The following is a 27,692-nucleotide window of genomic DNA, read 5'->3' as shown; positions in this document are numbered from 1 at the left end:
GAAAAGAGATTACCCGGAGTTGTATAACGTAACGTAACAGAGTTTGCAACAATGTTACAGTAACGAATAGCCAATAAAGCACTGAGCGTTAGGCACAAAGCAAGGGTGGGGTTTACGATCTTCCAATCATTGAGGGATGAGGGACAAAAATCACCGGAAAGCGACTAATTTATCGTAATTTGTTCCGAGATTTCGAAAAAAAAAGAACCTCAAAAATCGCCAGAACACCAACACCACCCGAGATCCTTAGTTAAAACGAATATACATTACAAAAAATCTAGCCCATACAAAAGCTATGTCAAAGCTTATGATGGGCCAATCTCATCCGTATGCCCATTTATTCGATTTTGTTTCTCTCGCTTACTTTGTTCTCGGGAGATCTGAAATCGTTAATCCAAATAAATTAAAAAATCCGTACACAAAAATCTAAATCAAACAATTTCAACCGATCTCATTACGAAACTAAATTGGTAGTAATTAACACTAATTTCCATCAAATTCGAAAAAATATTGTGCATATGTTAAACTTTAATTTTTAACAAGCCGTTAAAACTGTCCTTCACTTTCTTTGTCGCCCAGGTAAAAATCATGGGCGCAGGATTGAAAGACGGATAAATTCAGATCACTAAGAAAATGGAACTGATTCGGACTCTGATATAAAAGAAAAAAATAGCAATTTTTTGGAGAAAATCTTTTTGAAGAGGAAGAAAAATTTGACTCAAAATTATCGTAAAGCGCAAATCGTAACTTTGCGGAACCCCGAAAAGATCTCATGTTTCAGTTCTTGTTCTTGAAGTCAATAAATTAAAATGAATAAAAATAGAATTAAATGATCAGTTAATTAAATTAAAAGGCTTCTAAAAATATATGCAATTAGCTGAAAAACAACCCACCGCAGCTAACTTCATTTGAAGTTCTAAAAATGCAGGCATTGCTGAAGAATCGTTTATAAGTATGTAACTTCTGATAGTTTCCAGAGCTGATGATAGCTGAAATCGACTGGAATTGATCCTTGAAAGTGCGTAGTTTAATGTCAAATACGTCCCCAATACATGAGAAAACGTTCCCGTCGTAAACAAATAAGCAAGCTTTTCTGCTTTGGAAACGAGGAATTTTTTTTCCACAAGAAATTTTCTAGGTAAAAACCAAAGCGGAACGACACATAGATGTTCTGACCTCTGGATATGAACCATCAAAGAACTTGCACAGAAAAATCCAGTTAAGCGCAACATACTACGAATCTGACGTGAAAAGATAATCTGCGGGAAAAGTTAGGGATGGGGCTGTGTGTAGATTGCGGGACACGGGATGGCTCCGCTCATCTCTCCCTAATCGTCGTAACGAACGGGGTGTGAATCATTTCAGTTCTCAGGAGGTACGTTAGAACGCTCCTCTATCTACACGCTCTGATCTCCTCAGCAATTGGGCAAATGAATTGGGTTAACTTGAATAGCCTGGTGAGAAGATATAACTGATCTTCGACGGCTCGCATTTGTGCATTCTACGTCGTGTTTTTATGACATTTAGGTAGAGATCAGCGAAACCATCCCGAATTCCGCAACCTTATCTCTAGTTTTACCTGCGGATTCCCTCACCACGTCAGATTCGTAGTTTGCTGCCGTTTAATAAACCCAATCAAAGCTCCCCTGGTAATGTGAAGTCCTCATAGATATGAGAACTTCACATTACCAGGGGAGATTTGATTAAATCCTACTCTACTTTTTTACTAATTACTCTTTGGAGCTCTTCCCTCAACTTGTTCGGAAAGATCCTTTCAGAATAAACATTAGTTCTTTCCCTTTGGAGGCATCGTCCCAACACGATTCATATTTATGTATTTATTTCTCTGAAGATACATCAAAAGATTCGTCATGAATACAGGAAAAACAAAGCGGGGCACACTGCAAGTCCATTTATATATTTTACCGCAAGGATTACATTATCCTGCCATCTATGCCTTTGAATTCTCTAATGCACAATCTTGAGACTTTCAACTACTTTCTAAAAATAACAAAATAAAATATGCAAAATCTGAATTTTCAACAAGCTATTATAACTGTCCCTCTCTCTTTCTGTCATGTCGACAGAGAAATAGATGCGGTAGTCGGAGCCAGTGCTCAGAACCCCTTCACTTTTGGACGGTTGGCAAAGGGACCACTTTATTTTTGGACGATTAACGGAAGGACCCCTTCACTTTTGGATAAGTGAATTGGTCCCTCCGTTAACCAAAGGCAGAGGAATCCTGATCACTTGAGATGCACCCCACGAGGTAGACCTCCTTCACTTGAAGAAAGTCCGGCTCCTCCCTATCGCATCTATGAAAAGAAATCATGGACGCAAGAATAAAAGACAGTGAAATTCAGATCAGAATTATTTGTTATTACTATTAGAACTTGCCTCCTTATCGTGCACACTAATCGCTGCACTCTTCACAACAGCTGCTATGAAACCATGTTCGTCTAGTGACTGAAAACCTTCTTATTGGAAAAATCCGTTGACTCTACCATTCATAAATATGTAAGAGGAAATCGCTTTTAAACCAACCGTTGATGGCGTCATCTGCATCTGTGAAGGAAACCTCGAATGATGTGGGGTGACAGGAGTGATGTGTGACACTCCATTCACCATATTTCCGACCCCGTTAGTGCAAGAGGAATCTGTCAAAGCAGAGGTTTGATACTTGAGAGTTAAGATAACTATATAAGATCACCAATTTTTACTCAATAAGCTGAAAAGAAAAAGAAAATAAAGAAGTGAAAGAAAATAAGAAAGTGAAAGAAAAACAAAGAGAAAGAACAGTACCATCCGCGGTCCTGAAGAGATTCCCTAGATCTAATGGCTTTGTACTCGAAATGCTGGCGACAGCACCAGCTGGCGGAGCGCTCGCCTTCTCAACACATTCCAGGAGAGCTGCTGTAGTTCCTAAAACATCAAGGATTTATTTCGTTCCAACGCAAAAAAAGCACTAAAGCACCTACCTTCACTGGACGATTGAATCTGAGAGATGTTAATCTCATGCGGATTCGCTGTTGAGTTACTTGTGCTAGCGTTTGCTACGCTTGCCACAACTGAAAAACCACTTCTCTTCTTTTTACCTACGAATTTGAGAGAAAAACGTTGATAACCACCGTCATCATGATCCTCTTCCATTCTATCATCATCCGTTTCTTCATAGTTCACAGGCACACCTGACATATTTTTGAGATCAATTTTATGGCGTCTTTTAAACGCATCCAGCCATCCCTCCGAGCCTTTGAAGTTTTCTAGACCTGGAAATAAGTCGTTATGAGGTAGTGCTGCTCGATTGCATTGCACAAGAACGGAGAGAAGAAGAACAAAAATTTGAATTTCTACAAAAACACATCATTAACTCGCAGGAAAAAAAATTTTAACGACTTTCTCATAATGAGAAAATAGAACCAGTCCTGAGTAATAATACTCATAAAAGACGAGGAAGTACTTAAAGGCCAAAAAAAGTGAGAATTCTGGTGAATACGAATAAGTGAAATGAATAGAGACCAATATCTAGAAAAATACACAAAAAATAAAAACAAATATAAAATGTTTCGAAACGTTGAACGAAGCGATATAGGGTACGAACCTAACTGCCTTGAGATCATCATTGCATGCTCCTTTAGCAACTTCCCGTTTAGGACGATTCCACTATCGCGACAATCCTTGAAGAATCGCCACATCAGAATGTTCAACCCAACAAATGACGTCCTTCGCACCTTAAATATCTAAGATTTAGGAAGGATCAATCGGATTTTTCAAGAATTAATATACTATATATATAAATATATACATGTACTATATAAATATACATATATACGAAAAACAGCACCGAAACTTTCAAATTTACATGACTAAAACCATGACAACCGTCTTAAATACCCATAGAATCACAGATGTACGTGTGGCGCCGCATTTCCGATTTTGGCTTTACGATTTTGGCTACTATCGAGTACGGGAACAGCAATCCAAGAACAGTCATCGATAATCAACAATAGTTAGAGCGGGAAGTGCAGTGCCGCAAGTCCGGGTATGACTTTGCGGGTAGTCTTAGAAATACAGTCGTCATCCTCACCATAAACCGGCAGGAAGTATATGCTGTCGAGGATGACGAAAACTGTAGCTCTATGACTTTACCGGAGGTAGAACTTGTAACGCCATCCAGCCTACATCCAGTCATCCTGAATCGTGAGTTCTACGATTCAGGATGGTAAATCAGTGTGCGTTAAAGGCAACATACTATGCATCTGGTATAAAACGGATTTCAGGTGGAGTATCCGTATACGGGGTCGTAGATTATGGAGACCGGGGTGGTTCCGCTCATCTCTCCCTGAATCACTGCAAGCAGCCGGCCCCTGAATGCTGTTTTGTACGATCCCTTGCATTGCAGCGCGCCACCCTTGCACGGGTAGCGTCCCGTACTGCCTTATGGGCAGTCCGAGTTGATTTTCGACGAATCGCAGGGCGGAGGCGGCACAAAGGGTGGAGCGTTGCAATAGATGGCGTACAAAACAGCATTCTGGAGGTGGTTATTTGCAGTGATGCAGAGAGAGAGATGAGTGGAACTACCCCGTCTCCATAATCTACGACCCCGTATACGGATACTCCACCTGAAATCCGCACCACCTCAGATTCGTGGTATTCTGTCTTTAAAGAAAGTATGGTTATTTACTGAATTATGAATATAACCTCTGCAAAGAAGTATAGATGTTGGCGGCTAGAGTTACGGCGGAACGGAACCCACTGCTCTTTTATTAACTGGACGTACTATTATTGATAATTGAATGGCTTAAGTGGATGTGAGACGTGCCGGTGCGAATGCATGATCGATGGTTCGAGACCACCCTCGGCCCACGAAGACCTACATTCGTCCTCGGCCGATAAATCGGCACCAGATTCTTTTGGGAGGATAAAAACACTGACTTAATAGCGGATGTCTAACACTAGTCATCATGTAGGTCGAGATATAGGGAAAGATAACTGCGATTAGTGTGCAAAAAGGGGACTACACCAGTTATTACCAGTATTGGTAATTTTCTGGAAAATATGGAAAATGGAAAATAATACGAAAGGATTTTTTATATTATGCTGTTCAAAACTGGTATGACACGACGGAAAGCTGGCATGATTTTCTACTTGGGATGTCGATTAAAAAATGAGACCAAATTTGCGCTATTAAATCTTTTTAACAGTTTGCAGTGGGCATAGTATAAAAGGTGTATTTTCCAGAAAAATCCCAAAATCTTCAATCAGTTCAATCTCTTCCCAGAAGAGTACAAAATCGCAAAATTGGAATAGTGCCAAATGTGTTTTAACATAAAACAGTACCAATTTTAAATGCAACTAATTAAACTATCCAAAAAAGATCGAGAGGAAAAATTCAACGAATAATATGAAACTGTGCACCTTACCCTGTTTTTCTTTCTAGTCCCTTGTAATATCTGCTTATCTCGCTCATCGTCCGCTTCTGCCATTAAAGCAGCCGTCTGATCACGAATTACTTCCGCACGATTTAATATTATTGATTCTATCTAGAACACGGCATGGATCTAGGAAGGCAGAAATTTCAAAACGACACACAAGCTCCAACCGCTTCCTTCGGCACTTCGAATTTGAGCGATAACTCCTCAACAGAAGCACCAGTGTCAAAATGAGTCACGACGAGACCTTTTTGCCGAGCCGACAAAGGTATACTGTAAAAAAAAGTTGAATTTTCAAAAAGTAGATCGCTACCATTATTCCACGTGCTTTTTTTTGCGCTTATGTGTACCTCACTTGAAAGGAAAAAAGATGCTTGATATTTGTTGCCGGAAACCGGAGAGAAACGTGGAAAAAAAAGTTATGGCAAAAAAAAACAATACAAGAAGATTCACTTACTTTTGTGTTTTTGCGACAGGCTTTAAATCGTCGGAAAATGGCGGCGTAACTGATCCAGAAGAATGTGCAGCCGACTGAAATACTACAATTTTTATGGTTTCGAGAAATTAGCGCCGCTCCATCACAAACGTTTCAAATCTTGGCACTGTTACGAAGAGTTATCGCAGCAAAACCAACAATCTCAAATATGATTATGATATGATATGATTCTTTTTTCATTCTTTTACGAGGAAAGAAAGATGAGATCAGAATTCAAGACTGAAGCACGAATTCGAATAAATGGAAAGACTGTATACGAGTAGATGACGTGGTGAGAAACTGGAACGCTCTCGTAATTTCTGGATAGGTTCACTCCAGACACAACAATGAAATAGTAATATTGAGAATTTTCTCACTTTAGATAGATATGAAACAAATGAGTATTTCTACCTTCTATTCATTATTAACTGTCATTTAATTATTATTGTATTAATTAATTAACATAACAATTATTTTAAGATAAACGAAAAGCATTTCAAAGAAAAAATTTAAAAAAAAAACGGAGATCAGCTCAGCAATACCCCTTACGAAACATTCAAATCAGCAACTCAGCCATTTTAGGAATTAAATGAAACGATGGGAAAATAAGTAAGGAACACCAAATAACTGCACTCAAATAAAACATATAGAAGTGATTTCTTCTTACTGTGGGAATTTCATCTCACGAATAAAACGTGAAATCGTGAACACTAGTTTTAAAAGAGGAAAACAGGAAAAATAAAAAGTGGTAGAGAAGGAGATAAGGGGTTTTGAAGCTGTTAAATTCTGAATAAAAACAACCCAGAAAACATTTGAGACTAAAGTCATTCATTGTATAATATTATCAAGATTAGATTACACATGCTTTACACAAACAAGAAACAAAAACAAAAACAGAGTTCCTGTCAATAAGACGAACGCAGGAGAATTAATTAGAGAGAAACTAATAATAACTACGCAGTTACAGCCTTCCTACTCCTATAAGCACTCATCTCATCCACTTCTCGAATCAAATTTCGAGAAAAAAAAGGAGAAATAAAGTCATGTCATTCCGAAGAACGACTCTAGGGACAAGAAATTAAAAAAAAAACACCTTCAGCAATGGATCCAAGTCGAACTAAGATCAGATGAACCTGATCACAATGGAAAAGAAAATCACTTTTCAACAAGATAGATCACAGTTCACAAACCATTTCTCAAAAGAAAAATAAAAATACAGCAACATACGGAATACCTTACTATTACGATATTTCACTGGTAACAATTCTCGAAAATTCAGTGTTGAACGTATCAATTAAGGCCAAAATTAATATGTACCTTCTGTGAAAGAAAGCTAACGTGCTTACGTTCTTTATTTTATGGAACAGAATTAAATGTTCATAAGGTTTAGAAGTCCGGTCCGGATCCAGCTGGTATTCTACTTTATTTCATATCGTGAGCGCTTATGTACGGCAATACCGCTCATTTATCTGGATTTCGAAACGGGAAGCGCTTTTGTGAAGCTGCTTGCGCTTTAGTGCAGAAAAGGAGCACAATCTATCCAGGATAAATCACAGGTGACTGACGTGGATGAAAAATGCTCAAAAATCCGTGTCGTAAGCAAAAGTAACAACGTGAGACGAGAACGGACGTCTCTCAACGACAAAAGGCTGCACGATTTCGCAACCGAAGAAAGGAGACACACGCAACAAAACAGCAGCGTACGATCCAAATCACAAAAAGATGACTGACGACGAGATCGCCGAATCAGATCCTGGGCGAGTGAGAGAAGCGATGAAACGCTTAACCACTAACGTTACTGGGGTCGTTACGGAAAGCTTTCATCTTATTTTACTTATTTATTACTATATATTATTTATCTTATATTTCTGTTATAATATATTCATTTATTATTATTTTTATAATTACTACTTATTTATGATATTATTTTGATTATTTATTTATTTCTTCATTTATTTATTCACACACTACAGGTGCACCAAAAAAAAAGAAAAAGGGAACACATATTTTATTTCATATTTTATCCAAGCCAGAGCAGAAAAAAAACAAAAAAAAAATCAATTTCCCAATTTTTTGTCAAAGGAAACTGGCGCGTTCCGGGTACAATCTTTACTTTTAAAGGACTAATTGAAATGAAATGAGGGCAACCAACTAGCCTCAGACTTTCCTCAACTTCTCGGGAAAACAATGGATCCATGCAGTTGGCTTTTAACAAAAAGATAAGTACCTACTCAAACTTATTCGAGTGAATTCATGCAAAAACCGACTTTCAGGTCCGAAAAATTTTAAACGAGAAACACATAAATAAAAAATGTCGGAGGAGAAAGCACATAAAAAATAATCAATCATATTAAAATTAATATGAGCTGACATTATATGTAAATCTCAATGTAAAATAATACAAATAAATGTAAATAGCCGTTAATGTATCAAAAAAGAATTAGAAGTATTTGTAAGGAAACCAGTAAAGAAATCAGAAAAAAAAGAAGGCGGGAAAAGCACTTTAAAGGAAAAATATCGATTAAATTGAAATGAACAGGAATCCACATTATAGGTAAATCGCAATGTAAAATAGTGTAAATAAATGTAAATAGCCGTTAATGTATCAAAAAATAAATATAAAATAATATAAATATAATAATATAATATAAATATAAAAAAGGTATCTACACGGAAACCAGTAAAAAAAATCAAAAAAGTAAGCGGGAGAAGAACTTTAAAGAAAACAATTAAACGATTAAACAAAAATAAGTACGACCTGACATTATATGCAGGAATGTATCAAAAAAAGAAGATAAAGTTGTACGCAAAGCAGTAAGCCTGACTACAAATGAGAGTATTAGCGGATATTGTTGTTGCTCAGTGAAATACGAGTTAACAGCGCAAGTTATTGGCTTGAAAACAAGACAATTCAAAAATGTCGTAACTCCACTTCAATTTATGTCGCGAACGCGCATAAAAACAAGTCATATCAGCTGCAATCATGCATAAGTTACATTACATTCACATGTACAATAAACTAAACGCATTATGATATCGATGGGGAAAAATATAATTCAATAGGGTATGCATGTAGAATATCCAATGCTGGTATATGCCTTTAATTATAGACTGTTTGTGTAATTATAGCTTCCTATGCAATTATTGAGCAGCACAGTATTGAACCAGACATAGCTGATAGTGTAAGGACCACTGTGGATTCTTTGATCTTCACCTTATGGATTCAAAAAAAACCTCTCTCTCTCTTCATTTTGAATCTCCAAAACGAACCGTAACAAAAAATCTTATTTTTCTATCTTGAACCAACTTTACCGAAGGTCCCACACTGTCCTCCTAAATACTTTTTTTCCCCCCGAAAACCTCCATTATTTCTCAAAAGAACTGCGCATTAACGATGAACAAATTATCCACTTCATCGATATTGCGATGTTTTTAGGCGATCCGCTAACCGGTTCATTAAAAGTCCGGGTTTTGGGTCAAATAATCGACCTCAGCCCGTAGTCACCTCTTTAACACCGCATCGTTCACCATGCGTCCTCTTGAACAACTTCAAAAATCTGAACGCCAAGAGGATAATGCGGTCATCGAACCGATGCGAGTTGCGAGTATCCCGTTTTACACAACTCAAAGAAACGATTCGCGGGATTTTGATACGGGTGGCGTAATCGCAAAAAAAAAAGAAAACATTGTTGAGGTTAGATTCGTAGTATACTCACTCGTATTATGTGCATAGCATATGCGATTACGAATGAATGCTTTCAAAGATATTTATGCGCATTGAGCAGGTGAATCCTAATCAAAAGAGCTAATTACGCCTGATCATCCCTGCTTCAAAATCAGACGTACATTCATTTGAAAAAATCTCACACATAGCCCCATTTCCATGAATATGCAGGAGATAGCGTTATCTATATTTTTTTGTTATGCTTATTTTCCGGTATTCAGTTCGCCATAAAAAAAAAACAGGAAAATTCGGTTCTTACATCCTTAATGTCCCCCTACTCGTAATCTACCACTGAATGGATATTTATGCAAATTTGTAAGCGATAGGTAGATATAAACAAACTACCTGTTGAAAATGCATGAACAAAGAACAAGAATTTACTTAAAGCCATTTACATGAAACAAAACCGCTTTTACAAAGTAATTAAATGATTTCATGGGTCACTGCAAGAAATATAAAATAAAAAAGGAGAAAATCACGAAAAAAAAGGAAGGAAAACTAATAATGTGCACGTAGAAGATTAAATAAAGAAAATAAGCAAATTCTTTGTTTAAAAACCAAACTATTGGAGAAAAAAAGAACGGAAAAGATTCCATGTTGACAAGTATGCGTTATTTTGAGATGCTGAAAACACCACAACCACTAACCGCAGCAGCAAATAAATTGTAGAAGTGAGAAAGAGAAAGCCGACTTAATTGTGGCAAAACATTGCAGAAATACTATTATAAGCAGAAAACTAAATACAACCGGCAAATGCTGTTTGTGCTTTTCTCGCTGCTGAGCAAACTTCAGTTCATTTTCGAGTTTGTACTTCCTATTAAAACCCTCGATTTCGGCGGGACCTTACATATTTTTCGTTCGATACCAGATAATGAGCGGAGATTTTTAAAGAAAGAAGAGTCAATTCTCAATGTGTTCTTGAAGCAATTGTTTCAACTAATAGTAAAACTAGTATAAGTTCAGCGGTAAAAGCAATTTTATAGGAGCAAGATTGAAATCACTTCTCTTGAGCGTCTGCACATATCCACATTCACTCTAACAATTAAGATTTGGGATAAATTCAAGGATTAAAAACTGAACGACTATCTTAGAGATTCCATCAACCCTATATTTCATAGTTCTAAAAGATTAATAGGGAGAAAATAAAATTCAAAGGTAGAGAATAAAGAAGTTCAAGAATAAGGGAAACACACTAACCACAAGAAAAATCCTCAATAAAAAATCGACGGAGGAAAAATAAGCAGTCGACGACCGGCCACCGCCTTCTTCCTCCTCCGCCTCAACTCTCTACCCATCCATCTCTACCTCATTGTTTCTCCATCGAATCGTACGCAACAAACGCTCTCTCCCTCTTTCCCTCCAATTGATTGCTTCTCTCCTTTCCATGTTTTGTCTCTCCGCTCAACACATCGTCTCTATCACCTCTAACATTTTGACACACTAAATGAAACAGCTCCCGTCGTTTCTACGATACCAGTGCATCGCAATCGTGCAACGATAAAAGAAGGAAAAGAAAAGAGAAGGAAATTTTTCCTCTCAGAAGAAAAACCTCTGCTAGAAACTTCAATTCGTTATTATAAAGAAAAGAGCATTCACAGAGTCCCACAAATAGGAAAAGCGAAATTTACACACTGAAAATCTCCTGCGTTCGACGTATGAGTCACAAATAATCGCTTGGAAACAATGAAGGTTGCCGCAAAAACATCGTTTGAAAGCTGAGAAGCGTGCAACAGCTGAAGCACAGACAGGATACAGAATACGAGTGAAAAGTGTAGAGAAAAGTCGCAAATATCCGTCGCTAAGTTTCTCAAACAATACCAATTCAAGGTCATTATCGCCTGCGATAAAAAAAACTCGCATTCCGTTGGAAAATACTGCGATTATAAAGACAGCAAATGCACTGCGAGAAAACCGGAAATCGTCAATCGAACACCCACAACACTGTGACCTAAAGTAGGTTGGGCATGGATTAACAGAAGAGCCGTATAAAATCTGTCAGCAATTTATGGTAATGAGAAGCTCTTGCAAATCAAAATACCCTTTTGCCTTAACAACCACTGAATGAGTTAGCTCTAGGTGATATTTCCAATACATTCCCAAATTTCCGTTGCCTCGTTTTTTGCGTCTTTCGCGCGCCCCAATTTGGAGACATTCCGGAATAGTTTTCTGAGTTTCTGCAAACTCAAAGTAAATGCAGTTTGAACAGGAGATAGTTTTACAAATTGGCTACTATCTGTGATCTTTGAAAAACTGAATACTGGGAGCTGAAAAAATTACAGGAGAATTTTACATAGTTTTGGAAATGAATAGGTAATAAAGATGAATGGAAAGAAGCTGCGATTCGATGACAACGGCCGGAAAGGCTAATCGACTTTAGCGCATTCAATAGTTTCTAATGCGTTGGCAAAATCCCATCATTATTTATAAATCCATGAAATCGAACATAAAATTTCCAGAATAAGAAAGCTATTTTATCATACAATGCCTCTTCAGACTAATATTAATTTGGGAATAAAATTTCTTTTGAACGGATAACTGCGGAAAAACCGAAAAAGAGCACAACTTGAACAAAAAAAACCATACATAAAATGACCTCAATCTGAATAGAAAGAAATTGCGGATATGTAACATAAGCATAGTCCCTGATCGGGCTTCTTTGCCAAATAAGCTATGGTATTTCACCAGTAGGTGAAATTACCGATAAGATGAGCCACAAGCATATGAAAGTGAAGACAGCAGCATGCATACATCACAGTAAACGAAGCGAGCAGGCGGAATTTCACATTTCGAATACCCGTCAAGATATATTGAATAGGACAGCACTGAGTCCTGCGAAAGGATGACTTATGATGTTTGTGTGTGTGTGTTGGTTTGAAAAGAAAAACGTAACAAATAAAAGTATTCGCTTGTAGCCGAGATGGGCCTGTGTCTACAAAGAAAAATTCCTCGGAACACCTTAAATAATTCGCTGGAGTTAAATGTTAATTAAGTTAATTCGTTGGAGATCAATGCAAGTGGACTGGAGATCGTATTCAACATCGAGGAAGTCTACTAATTAATCAAGCTTGTCAGGAAAAAAATCCACAAGAATTAATGCATAGAATAGCAAAGACAAAAATGAACCCTGAAAGTAGCAAGAAAGAAACTTGGGCGCAAAACAAAAAAAATTGAGCAGCTCTGCCGCACAGAGAACATTTACCATCATTCCCTGCACCACAACGTAATCCTCATCAAAATACAGATACGTTATAGCCAAAAAACAACAAGTTTAAGAAGACAAAGTTTTCACTGAAATGATTTCGTACATTAAAAACGCGAAAAGTGACAAAATGTTTCCGGAGCACTATACAAAGTTCATGCTTAACGAGTTTTCGTCATCCTTCTACTGTGTTTAAATTAAATTAAATTAAATTAAACATAAATTTAGGCTATTTTCGAAACCAAATTAAACGACCACCTGATCAAGAACCATGTCTATGAAAATCAAAATGTGGGGAAAAGAACAACATAATTCTAATCATGCTTGTGAAGAAATTCTAGTCATACAAAAAAAAATGAAGTGAAATATAGTAGATTCAATACAGCTGTTTTAATCCTTAAACACTACTGAAAATTGAATATAAGTAAAGATATGCAAGTATGAGAATGCATGACCGAAGAAAATCTTGCTAACAATCCCCCAATTGCAATCTGATACTTTAAATCGATACTCAAGGAACAGTATAGAGAACTTTTCATATAAACAAAAGCGCAGAAGAATATAAACTATATAATAAGTTATTACTGGAATGGCCTATTAGTTTCCAGACGTATAAAAGAAGGCTTCTATCGACATATGGAAGGATTTCGAGCGAACTATCTGGCAATAAAAAGCGCTCGTGTTGCTACCCTTCCGATAACGACTTCAGCAAAAACGTATTAGCAATTGAACTAAACTATGGAAAATTATCACTCACCGGGTCGATCGAGCCGCTGGAAGAGCATTTTAGATTCAACGGTCTGGAATTGGCCAAAAAAGCGGCTTGCCTTGCAATGAGACACTATGAAAAACTGCTTACTTTGTTGATGTTATCACCGGTTTTACGTCCTCACACACGGAAGGCGTAGTTGAACCAGACGGAGAATGTGGAACTGGCTGGAATAAGCTATGTAAAATCAATAATGCAAACTTAAAGGCATCACCCCAGGAAACTGAGGTGGTGCGGCTTTCAGGCGGAGTATTCGTATACGGGATCGTAGATTATGGAGAGGTGGATGATTCCGTCCATTTCTTGCTAATTGGCGTAAAAAAACGGCCCGGAAGATGCGGCGTGTGCACACGGCTGGCGCGCTTCAATCGAACTCGATGTAGAAAATAGCGGAACTCTCGGAGCCGTATCTTCCGGGTCGTTTTTACGGCAATTAGAAAGAAATGGATGGAATCACCCCCCCCCCCCCCTCCTCCTCCTTAATCTACGATCCCGCATACGAATACTCCACCTGAAATCCGTGCCACCTCAGATTCGTGGGGTGATACCTTTAACAAAACCGAAGATATTCGAAGTGAAAGAAACCCAAAAAAAAAAGAATTGAAGTCAAAAGACAATTCATGGCAAAAGTAGCACTTTTTTGAAGAAAGATGAGGAAGGAAGAGAACGAGGAGAGACATTAATTCACACACAGAATTCATCTCAAAACTATCATTCAATGCGCCGCTTACTTTGCAAAGAAGTGTACATGCCTTTTCATTCGTTTTACGTCCCTCAAAATTTACATGGAACCTTTAAAATTTAGCCAACATGACAGTGAACATAAACAGACGTCTCGATATCACATTTACCATTAGAATAGTGTTAAATGGGGTAATAACACGCATATAGGAAGCATACTGAGTCAGTCTGCAAACAATTTGAACCGGAAACAAATCTGAGCATAAGAAGAACGTCCGAGATAGATTAAGTGCAGTAAAGCAAATACACGCCTGCGCTATAAAAAAAAATCACTCGTACACACTATATCCATCACGAAGAATTCCTTAAGGTCTATGACAGACTGTACAAAGCATGCCAATTTCCTCGCAAACTTGCACAAGTTTTTGTTTTTTCTATTTTCTAGACTCTTAATTTAATAGCCGTGATTGACATTGAAATGACCTTAGAACAAAAAGGAGAAGGAATGAGATAAGATACCGCACAGCTCCAGGAGGAATAATGCGCTGTTGAAGCAAAGAAAAGTACAACATTTTGCATCTTACTGCAGTATTACAGCTACAACATGGTTTCACCCCGCATAACTTGCCCTAACTTTTGATTACAATGCTCCGTTTAATAAGTATTCTTTTAGGACTGTACAAAACTTTCGATAAGTTGGCAATTCCCTGCGATGCGATTCCCAAATATGCAGTAGCTTTAATAGATGAACTATCAACTATCTTCAGATGAAGATAGTTGAATACTGGCTTAAAAGAAAATTGTAATAGGGAAGAAATCGACTGTTAAACAGCAAGTAGGCTTTGCTTTCTCAATTATAGTTAAAGGCATCACCCTTCGAATCTGAGGTGGTGCAGATTTCAGGTGGAGTATTCGTATACGGGGTGGGAGAATACGGAGAGGGAGGTGATTCCGTCCATTTCTTGCTAATTGCCGTAAAAAAACGGCCCAGAATATGCAGCGCCGCACAAGACTGGCGCGCTCCAATCGAACGTCTTGTACAAAATGGTGCGCCAAAACGAATGAAGCTGTATCTTCCGGGCCGTTTTTTTACGGCAATTAGGAAGAAATGGACGGAATCACCCCCCTCTCCGTAGTCTCCCATCCTGTACACGAATACTCCACCTGAAATCTGCACCACCTCAGATTCGTGGGGTGATGTCTTTAAGAGGACTAGTGAGCATATAAAAAATTGTTTACATACAAGTAAGTACGTGAAAACCCGTTACTGACCGTACATGGGTCGAACACTTCATTGTGACCATACCAACCATTTAAACCCCTGAAATCACTATCTATTCGGGAAATACATGAACTCAAAACGAAATTAAAATGCAACTTACAGCTCAAAATATTGCGGTTTATGACATGCAAATGGAGGAATCTCACAGGAAATTGGAATAAGATAATGTTCTAAATGAAAACAGATTTTGTCTACATTATCCAATAAAAGCTTCAAAAAATTGAGATAGAAGCGAACCTAGGTTCAAAGCTGCCAGCGGATTCAAGGAATTCGGTCCACAGTTCCACAAGAGATGATCCGCAATAGCATGCTGTATGAGGAACACGCTAGGTGTAAATATCCCTAGAAAAATTGTCGTTTCAGCATACTATCAATGTTAACACAACGTTGAAACTTACTACACAATTCCTTGCAGTTTTTAGGATCATTTATCGCGATACCGTTTGCTAAAAGTAAATCATTCAGGGTGAATGTCGCGAGATGACCATTAAGGTCAAAACCCATCGGCAAGTCGAGAGAAACAGCCAGAGCATCACCTTTCATTAACGTTCTGGAAATCTCATTGAGAATTTGGAAAAGATGATATAAAACGTAAAATGTGCGTGGAAAAAATGAAGCAAAATACACGCAAATAATTGCGCCAGATATAACGAAAACTTACGTTATTTGCACATATTTGATTCCCTGCACATAGTAGATTCCACGATAGCCTTTGGAAACAATTAGAGGAAGCTTCCAAAATGGTGGCAGTGAGTATATACTTTGGCCAGCTTTTTCACTGTTGAGTGACGCAGCACTAAACAAAAATGAAAATAATAATGTCTGAAGGAAATTTAAACCTCGTCTTCTCATACACATGAACAGTGGGATATACCAGACTACAGAGCTCCATAAGAAGACGCTTAAATCCATACTCATATATTCCCATATATTTCAAGCCAATGAAAAATTTTCGGCAAGCGTATTACTCGGCACCTCTGTCTTGAAAAGCATCGTTTCGACAAAGACAAAGGATGTGCACTTCGACACCTGCGTGAGTTTCATTCTTCCGCAAGGAGAGTGCAGGGAACGAAATTTAACAGCTGATCGTAGTTTACTTTTTTCGGTCCCTCAGAATCTTCTAGACTTCTCGCAAAATTACATTAACACCACAAAACATTGGAAATGGAATTCTTGAAGACCATAAACTCTTCAAAATGGTGAAATCGAAGAAGTAAGAGAAAAAGTAAGAAATTACAGCATAAGAACATAGCAGGAAAGGCATTTTTCGTAAGAGGCATTGAGAAAAATATGCATTGAACACGTATTTGCCGATCAAATGACGCTGGATATGGAAAAAAAGTAGTTCTTACCTGAACCGCATCAAAGTGCCTGGTTCTGTGACAGGATCACTTGGTTCAGGCTAAACAGTCTTTCTCAAAAAAAAAAAAAAAAAAAAAAGTAACTACTAGCTTTTTTAACAAATCTCAAAACATATACCTTAACCAATGTAGTTAGATCCACTTCCGATGTTCCATTATCCGATGATGAGCTAGCACCATCAGCTACGCTGACCAAGGCGGTAAGCGCGTCTCGAACAGTAGTCATTGTTGGTGTGGTGGCCGTTACGACACTATTCTCGTCCACAGAATCGTTTGCAAAAAGTGAATATAACACAGCTATAATAGGAAAAGTTAAGAAACAAAACTTTAATTGCCGGGAAAATCCGGAACTGTGGTTCAAATTAGGAGACGGATCGCAAGAATTCGTGGACACCAAGAAAAACAATTCTCGCTTCAGATGAAGCTAGTTACCTAACATTTTAGCAGATTTAATGTGGAAGACGCAAAAAGAAAGCAAAAGCAAAAAAACAAAGAGGTTTTCCAAGCATCCACACATTTTGTGCACACAAAATTTCAAACTCACAAGGATCAATGGCAGGATCAACATCGAATTGTATTCTTTTCTTTGGCAATCGAACTTTGTAGTTTCGGAACTCTTTAGCGAGAGCCTCCTGAGAAACAACACGAACAATGGAACGGAAAAATAAATATGGGAATATGAAGTAAATATGAATTACTCGTACAAACCTTCACGGACATCCCTTTGTCGGACTGTTCTAAAATTTTTCTCATCGGATGATCACTAGGGATAGAGAAATGCATCTGCTCATCTGCTGGTCGATCAGTCGGTACCTCAATCTGGAAGAAAGCTCAAAAAATTATAACCTGATTGATATGTATAATTTAACCTACGTCGTACGGACGTCGTGCTGAGACAAAGTCGCGTAATTTCTTTGTTCTATTCTTCCGAAAGAATTCTTGGATTGCATTTTGATCGTTGATAGAAGGTAGCTCCTCCCTATTCTCTGTTGCAAGAGCTGACTCGCTTCCCTATGATAGCAATTTTCAATGTTACTGATCTGGTCAGAATACAAGGTTAATGGATGGAATCCCAACAGATGACCGAATCCAAAATTGTTCAGTACGATAGCGAACGGTTTGAGTCAGCAAGAGGAATCAAAAAATGTGTTACAAAATCAGAAAAAGAAACTAACCTTCCCCTCCAAAACGTTTACGCTGCCAGAAACTTCAGGTTGCTTCGAAAACAACTGTAGTGCGCTCTCAGCGATTTGATCTCCATTCATAGACGTGCATGGATCGGCAGAAGACTCTATCTTAAGGGCTTTCGCCAGCAATTGTATGGCATTTTGACAATCCACACGGGGTCTTCGTTTGCGTTTCTGCAACAAATAAGACTCGATGCGAACGGATGCACCAATGTTGCACTTAGTCCGACGCTATCCATCCATAGAAACGCGCAATTCACGATCAAACAATGCGCGTAATACTAAAGGCGGCAAAATTCCGGTCCAATCGAAACTAACTATACTCTCGATCAGTTTCAACTGCATCACAGGAACCTATAGATAAGGTTCTCGAAGGCGCCCAATTATTTACTGATAACTTATTTAACTACTCAACTTATCTTCTTTATATGAACAAATAACACTTCCGCAGCAAATGTTTTTTTTTTCAATGAGATATTACAAGTTCATCATAATTTTCATGTACTTGTAATATCTCAGGAAAAAATGGAAAAATTACTGGCGCCCGCTCAACTAGTTCGAAGATCAATGGGAGTTAAGGTAATCAAGGTAATTACAAGTTATATGGGACCTTATCTGATTTCCTTTTTTATGCACAAAATAAGGTCGAGAGGAAACAATATTTCTTGCGTGCACAGTGTTTCTATGACGTCTTCAAACTTTAGAAAGTTTAATGAGGGTGGAGAAGCACTCAACCGCGCTCTTACTTCTGGAAGTGAATAACTAAGCTAGTTGACGCCTAAAACCTAAGCATTAATTTTAGAGGATCTATGACATGTAGGCTAAGACAAATAAAAAAGACGGAGCTTGCAGAAATAAGAGCGCGGTTGAGTCCCCCCCAACTACATTTTCCCCGACAAGACATCACATCCTGAGAAGTTGGGTCTTCTTAAAAGACTTCACACCACATATTCTTTCCTGAAGATGATTGAGATATGCACGATACGAGCATTTTTGCAACGTGACGAACAAATTCGCATTCGATCGATTCGAATAAAATAACACTAATCCCTAACGATTATCACCGAAGCCAGACATTTTGATCAAAGATCCAACCTGATCAATTACCATAACCCCTTCGACGTAATGAATTAACTTCAAAATAGAGGTTTTTGCGTGCAGGAAGGTAAAAAGTGGGTAGGAATTCATCGAATAAATCATTCCTTCATCGAATTTCCATATAGTAGTGCGATGCCCAAATCATTACAAGAACAAGGAAATGAATTATGTGAATTTGACAAACCAGCGCCGCAGAACTACCGCAATATTGCGTGAAATAATTGCAGACAGCTGATTCAAACACTGCATATTCACTTTGTAATCACATAACGTTTGAATCTTTTACGTTTTTATGAATTCCGAGGAGGAATGTAGTTGTTTTTGTTTTCAAGCACGTTCGGGTTGGATGAGGAGAAAGTGCTTCTTTTCCTTCATACCATTCAGGAATGAGTTTCTATGGATTCGTAGACGGGATTAAATAATTACCCATTCCAGCTAGATGGTAATTGCAAGAAATATCTATCAGATAATTGTAAAGGGGGAATGGATTTCATGGAGTTGAATTAATGAAAGGTTTCTCAGAGAGAACATTTAACACCTACCTGAGACCCTATCGGCGGGTTCTGCTCTTGATTGCTATCTAAGGTTTGCATGAGTCACCCTGAAAAGAGGGGCCATTTATTTCAAATTGAAAAAAAAGTAGTGTCGAAAAGCCGTAGAAATAGATGCATCACAGTGTAACTTCGAAATAGAGGTTTTTTGCATTCTTATATTTATTTATATTTTACATATGTTTGAATTTCTATGCGTAGGTCTTTGTAGGATTGTCCGAAAACAGAATCTCTGCCATGAACTTTTAGAAACCAAAGAAAATTATGCGGTACTTCCGCAGTTGTCCAGCCAGCAAGGTAATTGTATAGTGAATCTAAACTTCGATTTATTAGCGAAAGATATCTATAGGGAGCTAAGACCTCTCTATGTGCCGAGCAGAAAGTAGGAAGTAAGCAGAAGAAACATCAATATTTGATTTTTTTTTGTCAAGTAAAAATTTCTAGAAAGAAATAGGAAGGGAGCCTGATGCATTAAGAAGGTTTCATTGAGAAAAAAACTCTAATCGTCGTTAAAAAAACGTCAGCATTATGAGTCACCGATAGACTATCAACCCTCATAGGTTGGCGCCGTGCCAATTTCTCATTTCTCTCAAAGGGAAGCGAGAGTAAATTTGCACAATTCCCCGGGAAACCATAAATGAGGGGTTAGAGAACCTTTTCCGGATGAAATCTTTTCCGTTACACAATAATACAAGGAAATGGAATGTTTGAACGAAGGAACGATGTATGTGCAATGTTGTATGTATGCGTATACGCCCCTGACACCCTCTTCGACTATCTCTCGTCGTCTTGTACGCTCCGTAACTCGTGTGCACTCTAACGCTTACTTTTTGCAATTTGTCCCTCTAACGTCGGCAATGCCGGTGTAAGAGCGCGCGAAATGCGGAGATAGCAGACAAGCAGACGGTACGAGTGCTTGTGGAATGATTCGGATAGTGTGGACCAGACATGAACGACAGAGACAACGGGTAGTCGATACGGGGACATTGACTCTGCTTCTCTGCACACGCTCCCACACCTCCATCCCTCCATTTCTTCTACACTGATAATGGGCTCACCGATTGCGGGGTCGTTCGGGTAGGCGACGAGCGGTTTCTGGAAAATTACGTCCGGATCCGAGGGAACTACGCGGAAGAAAATGGCAGGGAAACCCCGAAAAGAGTTGCGTCGGGATCTACCCGCCTCCTTCAAAAATCGACAATCTTCCCACCTACGACTACATCCTTTTGCTCTACCTACCCGGTATTAATCGGTTACGCAACTCTATGTTCTATACTCGAGGTCCCAGTGTGTCCCATACCTCAAATCCTTTAATTTTCCGTCCGTTTCTAGACAAGTGATAGATGGCTGATGACACCATTGGTCAATTGGGACCTTCTTAATCCGTTAGATCTTCATTTGACAAGATCCGCACTAGTTCCGATTGTTTTGCACTATAACTCAGACATCATTATGAAAGGTTCCTTTCGTTCCGAAAAGCCAATCATTATGATCGACCAGATCAGATCAGAAGAGAAATCCTTAGATTAGAAGTCTGTTTCATCATCAAATGTACATAAACATCCATAAGTAGAAAAAAAAATCCATAAAAAGCAAATAGTACAAAATCCACAGGACGTCGCACAGTAAACAAGTTGGGTATATGGGAATATCGAGAATTATAGATGAATATGAAATGAAAAGTGATCAGCGATGGTGAGAAGAATCGAAATTGCTGCTAATTATGTTGATTATTATATGATATGATGCTAATTATTCCACTACAAATCCTCTCTGTTACTCGAAATTTGCTATTAGCACGTTAATTCCAGGAAAATGAGGCAAAATCTACTGACACCCTTCTAGGTCTGTGCCCATATTTCGGTTTAGATACCATTAACAAATGACCTTGCTTGACCTCATAACCAGCTCTAAGCACTGCAAAGAGAGAAACCTTCAGGAAGGAATTCCTTATAATGTTACTTGCAAATCCAAAAGTCGTAAGTAGACTTGTTTTCTGGGAGCCCTAGGACCAATTTCCTAAAAGTGATCAAATGATCCGACAAAGAGTCGTCAGACGATTTCATTTAAATGCGCAGAAGTTCCTAGACTTTTCGTGGATGGCCGAAAGTAGCTTGCGTTATTAACCTTCCCCTTAAAGACGAGCTAGCGCTAAATCCAAGCAACTTATATGATTTACCGTTTCTTCTGGAATCATACATAGCACTTCCACTTTTCCTAACTGACTACTAGTTCCTCCTTCAAACTATATACAAGCTATTACTATTTCCTTCATTCTTTCATTTTCTCTCCTTTGTATCTTTTCCTCGTCTGTTAACCACTTTGACATCTCCGCATTCGTCCTTTTTGCAGTTGATTGCAGAAAGTGCTGAAGTAGTGAAGTGATTCAAAGACTTCTTGTAATCTTGGAATATGAAGCTCAATGTGGTCGCTACATGTTCTATATATGTTTGGTCAAAACTAGGCGAATAGCCTTTCCTCAAATGCGATTGACACTAATTACGAGACGTGACGCGTACTGTGTACTAATAACTAGCTGGTTGCTAAATTTAAGAAGTGCTTGCCAAATCTTCTCTGCTAAGTTAAGTTAGGTCAAGCTGCTAATGGACGATACATTGCAGGCGGGTGGCATACACCGACAAGAATCAGCTATCCCTATGATGACTGCTTTTCGTTCCAGCTGAAGAATGCTGGAACGAACGAACGTTCCAGCATTCTTCTGCGTTTCGTTCGTGGTACTTCTACGTAGAACATCTCTTCTCTGGTCCCTTTGTGCCGTGCGGTAGGGCCGAACCACAATTTTATCTCGGCGGCTTTTCTAGTTATTCACAGAATCGATCTGTCTATTGTTCTTTTTCCCTTGCATCGGCTCCTTGTATACACAAACTTTAGACTGATTTCCTTACAAAAACTTCGTTCCATTGACCTCCCGTACAATGACTATCCGTATTCGATCTCACCGACCTTCAAAGCACGCCTTACCTGGTCAGCTCAATAATCGAATCCATGGAATTTAGGAGGGCTCCCCTAGCTGGAGCGATTGCCACAGATATGTCACGATATAGGACACGACATAGCAATTTTATTTGAGGACAACTAATTAGCGAAAGAGAACTGATTGAGCAAAACGTAAAAGCCACACGAGAGATTATAGTACGGCCAAAACAACAACAAAGCACGGTCCGTCGCGCTCGGAACGGTGCGATGGAGCACAGTGGTTAGGATCGCGTGAGGACCCCTGCTACCACCGTTCATTGCTGCGGTTCGCGATGGTCCCACCTCGATTCCAATCGCTATCTCCACCGTTTCGCTTCGAGCGCAAACGCTTTCGCAACTGCACCGTGGTTCATGTCGTTTTTAACTCGACTATATGAACAATCAAATCATGTTCACGTAGTTATGCAGGAATCACATTCTTTCAAATCTTTGAAAAAGGAAAAGAGAAAAAGAACATATGCATATACAAAGAAAAAGAATATATGTATATTATATAAACAATGTAATGGCACGTGATTTGTATTCAGTACATATAAAAGCATGGAGCTATATCAATGAAATTGTTCTCCTACCCACAAATTGAACGAATCTCGCACACTGAAACAGGTGAATATTAGCTTTTTCATGGATCAAAATAATGAATCGAATGTGGATGAGGATCTACTTAGGATAATGAAAAAAAGACTTACTTTTGTACTTTATAAGTGGTGACTAGAAAGCGACTCTTCGAAGTGCTTCAACTGCTGCATAAAACCCATGTTCGGCCGCACCTCTAGAAAATTTCCTTGAAAAAAAAAACAAGAACTCTCACTTCGAAAAGAAAAAAACATGACCAAGACCAAAAGAAGCGGTGTAGAATTCTGGAAAGTTGGTAAGTATGGAATACAACATATAAGTGAACTGAAAAAAATGAAACTATCTCACTTGGTCTAGCGCTTTTAACAACTTCTATGGCTTGTTGTAGCGACATAGCGTGATGAACCATCAAATATGAGATCACAAATGACGCTGCACGAGAAATTCCCGCATTGCAGTGTACAAAAACCTGAAGAGATGAGAATTGTATAAGATTCCACACCTGAGACGTAACTGGAAAGCGTGCATTCTCTCACTACATACCTTTCCTCCACTATCCACACAATCTTTCATGAATTCGTGCGCCTCCCCAAAACTTTGAATTATGTCGGTCCAGGGCAGATCTAGTACCTCCAGGTGAAGATATTTGAACTTTTTGGGGAAATAATTGGGGACCCCAGTTGCACAATTAACGATATGTGTGATACCCTCGCCTTCGAGAAGTGTTAGATCACCGGCGACATCCTGGCTTCCTGAAGAATGATGTTGTGCACGGACAGCGAACAAGAACAACACGAAAATGCTTGTCAAAATTAACAAGGCTTAAGATTTCGCCTGCAACTCTAAGAGATTGAGAAAAACCAGTGGCTGGTTCCCAATGATTAAATTCAGCGTATCACGAAATTGACGATGTTGGGATCTCTCATGAACAATTTAAGTTTCGAAGTCTAGACTACGAGTATGAGCGTGTTCACGCTCAATTCAACCTCACTAAAAACGGCGTCAGAAATTCCTACTATTTCTTCTTTCTCTCTCTCCGTACACGCGTCGCGCCCGCGAGCCATTTTTGAGGACGATTAAGATGAATTGACCATGAACAGGCTTTCACTCATAATCTACACCATGAACCCAATAGCAAGAGATCCCAAGATCGTCAACTTCGCGAAATGTTGCCTTTAGGAAATATAATTGCAAACGTGGGTGCTATAGGAAGGAGCCGGACTCTCCTCAGGTGAAGGGAGTCTAGCTCTTCGAGTACAGCTCAGGTGATGAGGACACCTTCGCCAATCGTCCAATAATGAAAAGAGTCGGAGCAACGGCTCCGAATATCGCTTCTATGCTTCCAAAAATATGCAAGGTGTAGCATAACAAATGCCTACTGAACGACTCAGCTCCTCAACTTGCGGAATTTGTTATTCTAGAACACTTGACATTTGACATCTTGCATGGAAAGCAGATGGATAAAAAAAATGGTACTGGCAGATAACAGAACATTTTGAAATTTTCGACGTTTCGCTTCTGAGGCAACCCAAAATCTTCCTATCTATTGGTCAGTGACACAAATTTTTGTAGGCAATCAAAGAAACATATTTCACTATGAAGTAAGCAGATATGGATTTTGTTGGACATTATTGCGCTTGAGTTCCAAACATAGATATAAAATGGACGAGACCAACAACTTTTTTTCCGAAGAGCACATGGTTACATCCAAATTGAACTGATTGGGTATATTTCTCGTTTGATCGTACTATTTCTGAGTATGTAATTATTCATATATTTCTTCTGAAGAAAAAAAAACTGGAACGAATGGAATAGTCACGCAATGATTCTGCAGTCACACCTAAACATACTCCAGGGCAAATCCGAGCAATCTGAAGATCCGGCTGCAGATCCACAACAAAACCCATTCGACGCATCCGTTCAACCTTCTTCCGTCGTCGATTCGAAACAACTACAAAAATGGAAATTGAAGGAATCTCAAAATTATCAAAGATTGCGAGTCTCAGTAAATTTCGTAAATTCAATGAAATTAATAAGTTTTAGAGATAGAACACCGGTCTACTACAACAGTTCATCATTATGAAACGCTCTTTATTCAAATTTCGTTTTCTAGGTGGTTCTTTATGAATGCCGCAGACCTAAAGTACCTTCTCCCGGTTCAGAAACTTCCGCATCGACGATGTCACGAACAAACTCGCCATCCAGGTTTCTACGTTCGATTGCCTCCTGACCATCTTCGAGAAGAACCCTTCAACAGAAAGAGACAATTAAATCACTGCAATCATATCCTCAGGGTGCCGGCGCAAGAATGTATCAAAGGTAAGATGGAACGAATAAGAGAAGAAATAAATGACAAAAAGCAGGACTACGTGAAAACCTCTCTTATTTCCTCGTTTAACACGATAATAAGATATCTTCCATACTAGAACAGGCAAAAGGATTCTGAATTCTAATTGTTAGATAAAAACCTAGTTGAATAAGTGGAGTAGCTCTAAGATCCTTTCATAACTTTTGACACTTATCACTTAAGGATCAGGTTTTTAGATCTTCTAAGAGTTGAACTTCTTAGATCACCTAGATTCAACAGAAGAAAATTTTAGAACCGTTGATGGATGACATACTCATGAATTCGAGGTTGTTCTGTATTCTCTCGCTGAACATACTATCAAATATGCTCAGCCGACATCACACAAACTAATCTAGTTGCAGGTCAAGAGAAGTCAAGATAAACGCAGTTCCAAAATTTTAGAACTAGTACAACAACAACTCTTTGTATGGCTGCTAATACCGGGTCAAAACGACATGAAATTTGGCACAGTTATCCAGGGGTGCAGGGGCGGTGGACCTAGGGATTGGGATCGTGGGGGATCAGTGCGAACTGCAGCGATGAATGGCGCTAACAAAGGTCCCACCTCGATCGCAATGCGTTACGCACCGCACTGCTTCGAGTGCAGCCACTTCCGCAATTGCACCGAGCTACATGTCATTTTCACACAACTATACCAATAGTTGCATCCCATAGTGTTCTGTTGACTGACGCGTTACGTCCTCGGCAGACAGATGCTGTGGCGCTGATGGACGGGACGATCGATCGATAGGGCGGCAGCACCGATAAACTCCTCGGGCTCTTTCTTTGATAATTTTTATTGTTTTTTTTTGTATGGTTTGGCTATATTCAGAACATGAACAGTGCCAATCAACAAGATAAACAACAAGAAAATAAAAATTGGGTGACAATTCAAACACAATTATGAGATGATGTTTTCTCAGCTATCTTTACTCTCTATCAATCTGACGTAGTAAAAGTGATGAAGTGCATGGTGTTTATTCGTTCATATGGGAACTCCTCTGAGCGTTCGATTTCAATTCGAAATTGTTTGAGGTTTATGAACGCGTGTGCAGCCTTACAATCACCTGCGGAGGCGAGCCGATATATCAGAAAAGTGCTTCTATCCTCCCAAACAAGTCTGGTACCAATTGAACGACCATAGAGGATGAAAAATCTGACTTAATAGCTAGTTTTATGCGATGAAATCATGGTCGAAACAAAAATTTACGATGTATGGTGCATTTACACAACCTGACTAATGTATAGGGTTATTTATTTTGTGTGCTGAAGTGCTTTGATATCGATTAAATGCATCACACAGAACCACTCAATCATCCAAGTATCCTACCACCAGCCATCAAGATTTTCTTTACATGACGACGCAAGCTTCCTCTTCAATTACGTATGTAACAGTAAAACATTACGTGTGGCAGCAAAAGTGCAAATATTATAAGAGGGAGAGTATAAAGCAACGAGAACGGAAGTAAAATAAAACAAGAGGTCTTGAGATAAGACACGATTATGTAAGAAACGGAATGTACAAAGTAAACAGTACTCACACGGTGGTGGTCGGCTTCAGTTTCTCCCTGGCACATTTAATTTGTTCCTGGAGAGTCATAACGTCGTGAAAAAACTTCAGCAGCTAATAGTATCCGTAGAAAATCATTCAACAATGACTCTGGCCAACCCAAACCGGCCGGAAGTTCTCCCAGACTCATTTGTGCACGGATTGTCCCGATATTGATTGAAGTGCTCTAATCGTAATGCGTTGTGAACCCACTGTTGCGTCGATGGAGCGTCGCGGCTGTCTATGAACGCTTCACAACCGCCGTCTCATTTTTACGCTTTTGTACTTTTACTTTTTGGTATTTGTTTCCCGAGGCTGACTTTTCGAGGATCAAACACTTACTTTCCGTAAAGAGCATTCCAGTACTTAGTGTCTATTTGAGTGCTCAAGGTACGTCTTGATTTGATTTTATGCGACCGTCGCGGGTTTTGTGATCGACAAGGGAAAGAACTCTGTTGTTCTGT

General features: G+C 38.8%; 2 protein-coding genes across 4 annotated transcripts; both read right to left on the bottom strand.

Annotated features, from left to right (window-relative positions):
* Positions 1-305: 305 nt before the first annotated feature.
* Positions 306-19,801, bottom strand: RB195_011733 (uncharacterized protein; the record flags this gene model as incomplete). Its single annotated transcript, XM_064193276.1, has 25 exons — positions 306-380; positions 894-989; positions 2,398-2,466; positions 2,545-2,657; positions 2,803-2,922; positions 2,979-3,068; positions 3,129-3,269; positions 3,602-3,731; positions 5,424-5,543; positions 5,603-5,705; positions 5,890-5,963; positions 13,588-13,630; positions 13,690-13,766; positions 15,553-15,601; positions 15,663-15,732; positions 15,800-15,904; positions 15,961-16,112; positions 16,224-16,358; positions 16,915-16,964; positions 17,042-17,220; positions 17,468-17,555; positions 17,632-17,742; positions 17,797-17,934; positions 18,099-18,284; positions 19,751-19,801. The coding sequence occupies 25 exons, from the start codon at positions 19,799-19,801 to the stop codon at positions 306-308; spliced, it is 2,565 nt and encodes an 854-aa protein (XP_064050859.1).
* A 3,506-nt stretch (positions 19,802-23,307) lies between these two features.
* Positions 23,308-27,279, bottom strand: RB195_011732 (uncharacterized protein; the record flags this gene model as incomplete). 3 transcript variants are annotated; one of them, XM_064193274.1, is made up of 8 exons in its annotated part: positions 23,308-23,353; positions 23,446-23,467; positions 23,511-23,528; positions 23,681-23,801; positions 23,876-24,084; positions 25,173-25,283; positions 25,471-25,580; positions 27,221-27,279. In XM_064193274.1, the coding sequence occupies 8 exons, from the start codon at positions 27,277-27,279 to the stop codon at positions 23,308-23,310; spliced, it is 696 nt and encodes a 231-aa protein (XP_064050856.1). The 3 variants fall into 3 exon arrangements, with proteins under 3 accessions (XP_064050856.1, XP_064050857.1, XP_064050858.1); XM_064193275.1 differs by having other exon boundaries at positions 25,480-25,580; XM_064193273.1 differs by lacking the exon at positions 23,308-23,353 and having other exon boundaries at positions 23,455-23,528; positions 25,480-25,580.
* Positions 27,280-27,692: the final 413 nt, after the last annotated feature.

The sequence above is a fragment of the Necator americanus genome, chromosome III, assembly GCF_031761385.1.
Source record: "Necator americanus strain Aroian chromosome III, whole genome shotgun sequence".
Lineage (NCBI taxonomy): Eukaryota > Metazoa > Nematoda > Chromadorea > Rhabditida > Ancylostomatidae > Necator > Necator americanus.
This window is presented reverse-complemented; position numbering and strand designations above follow the sequence as displayed.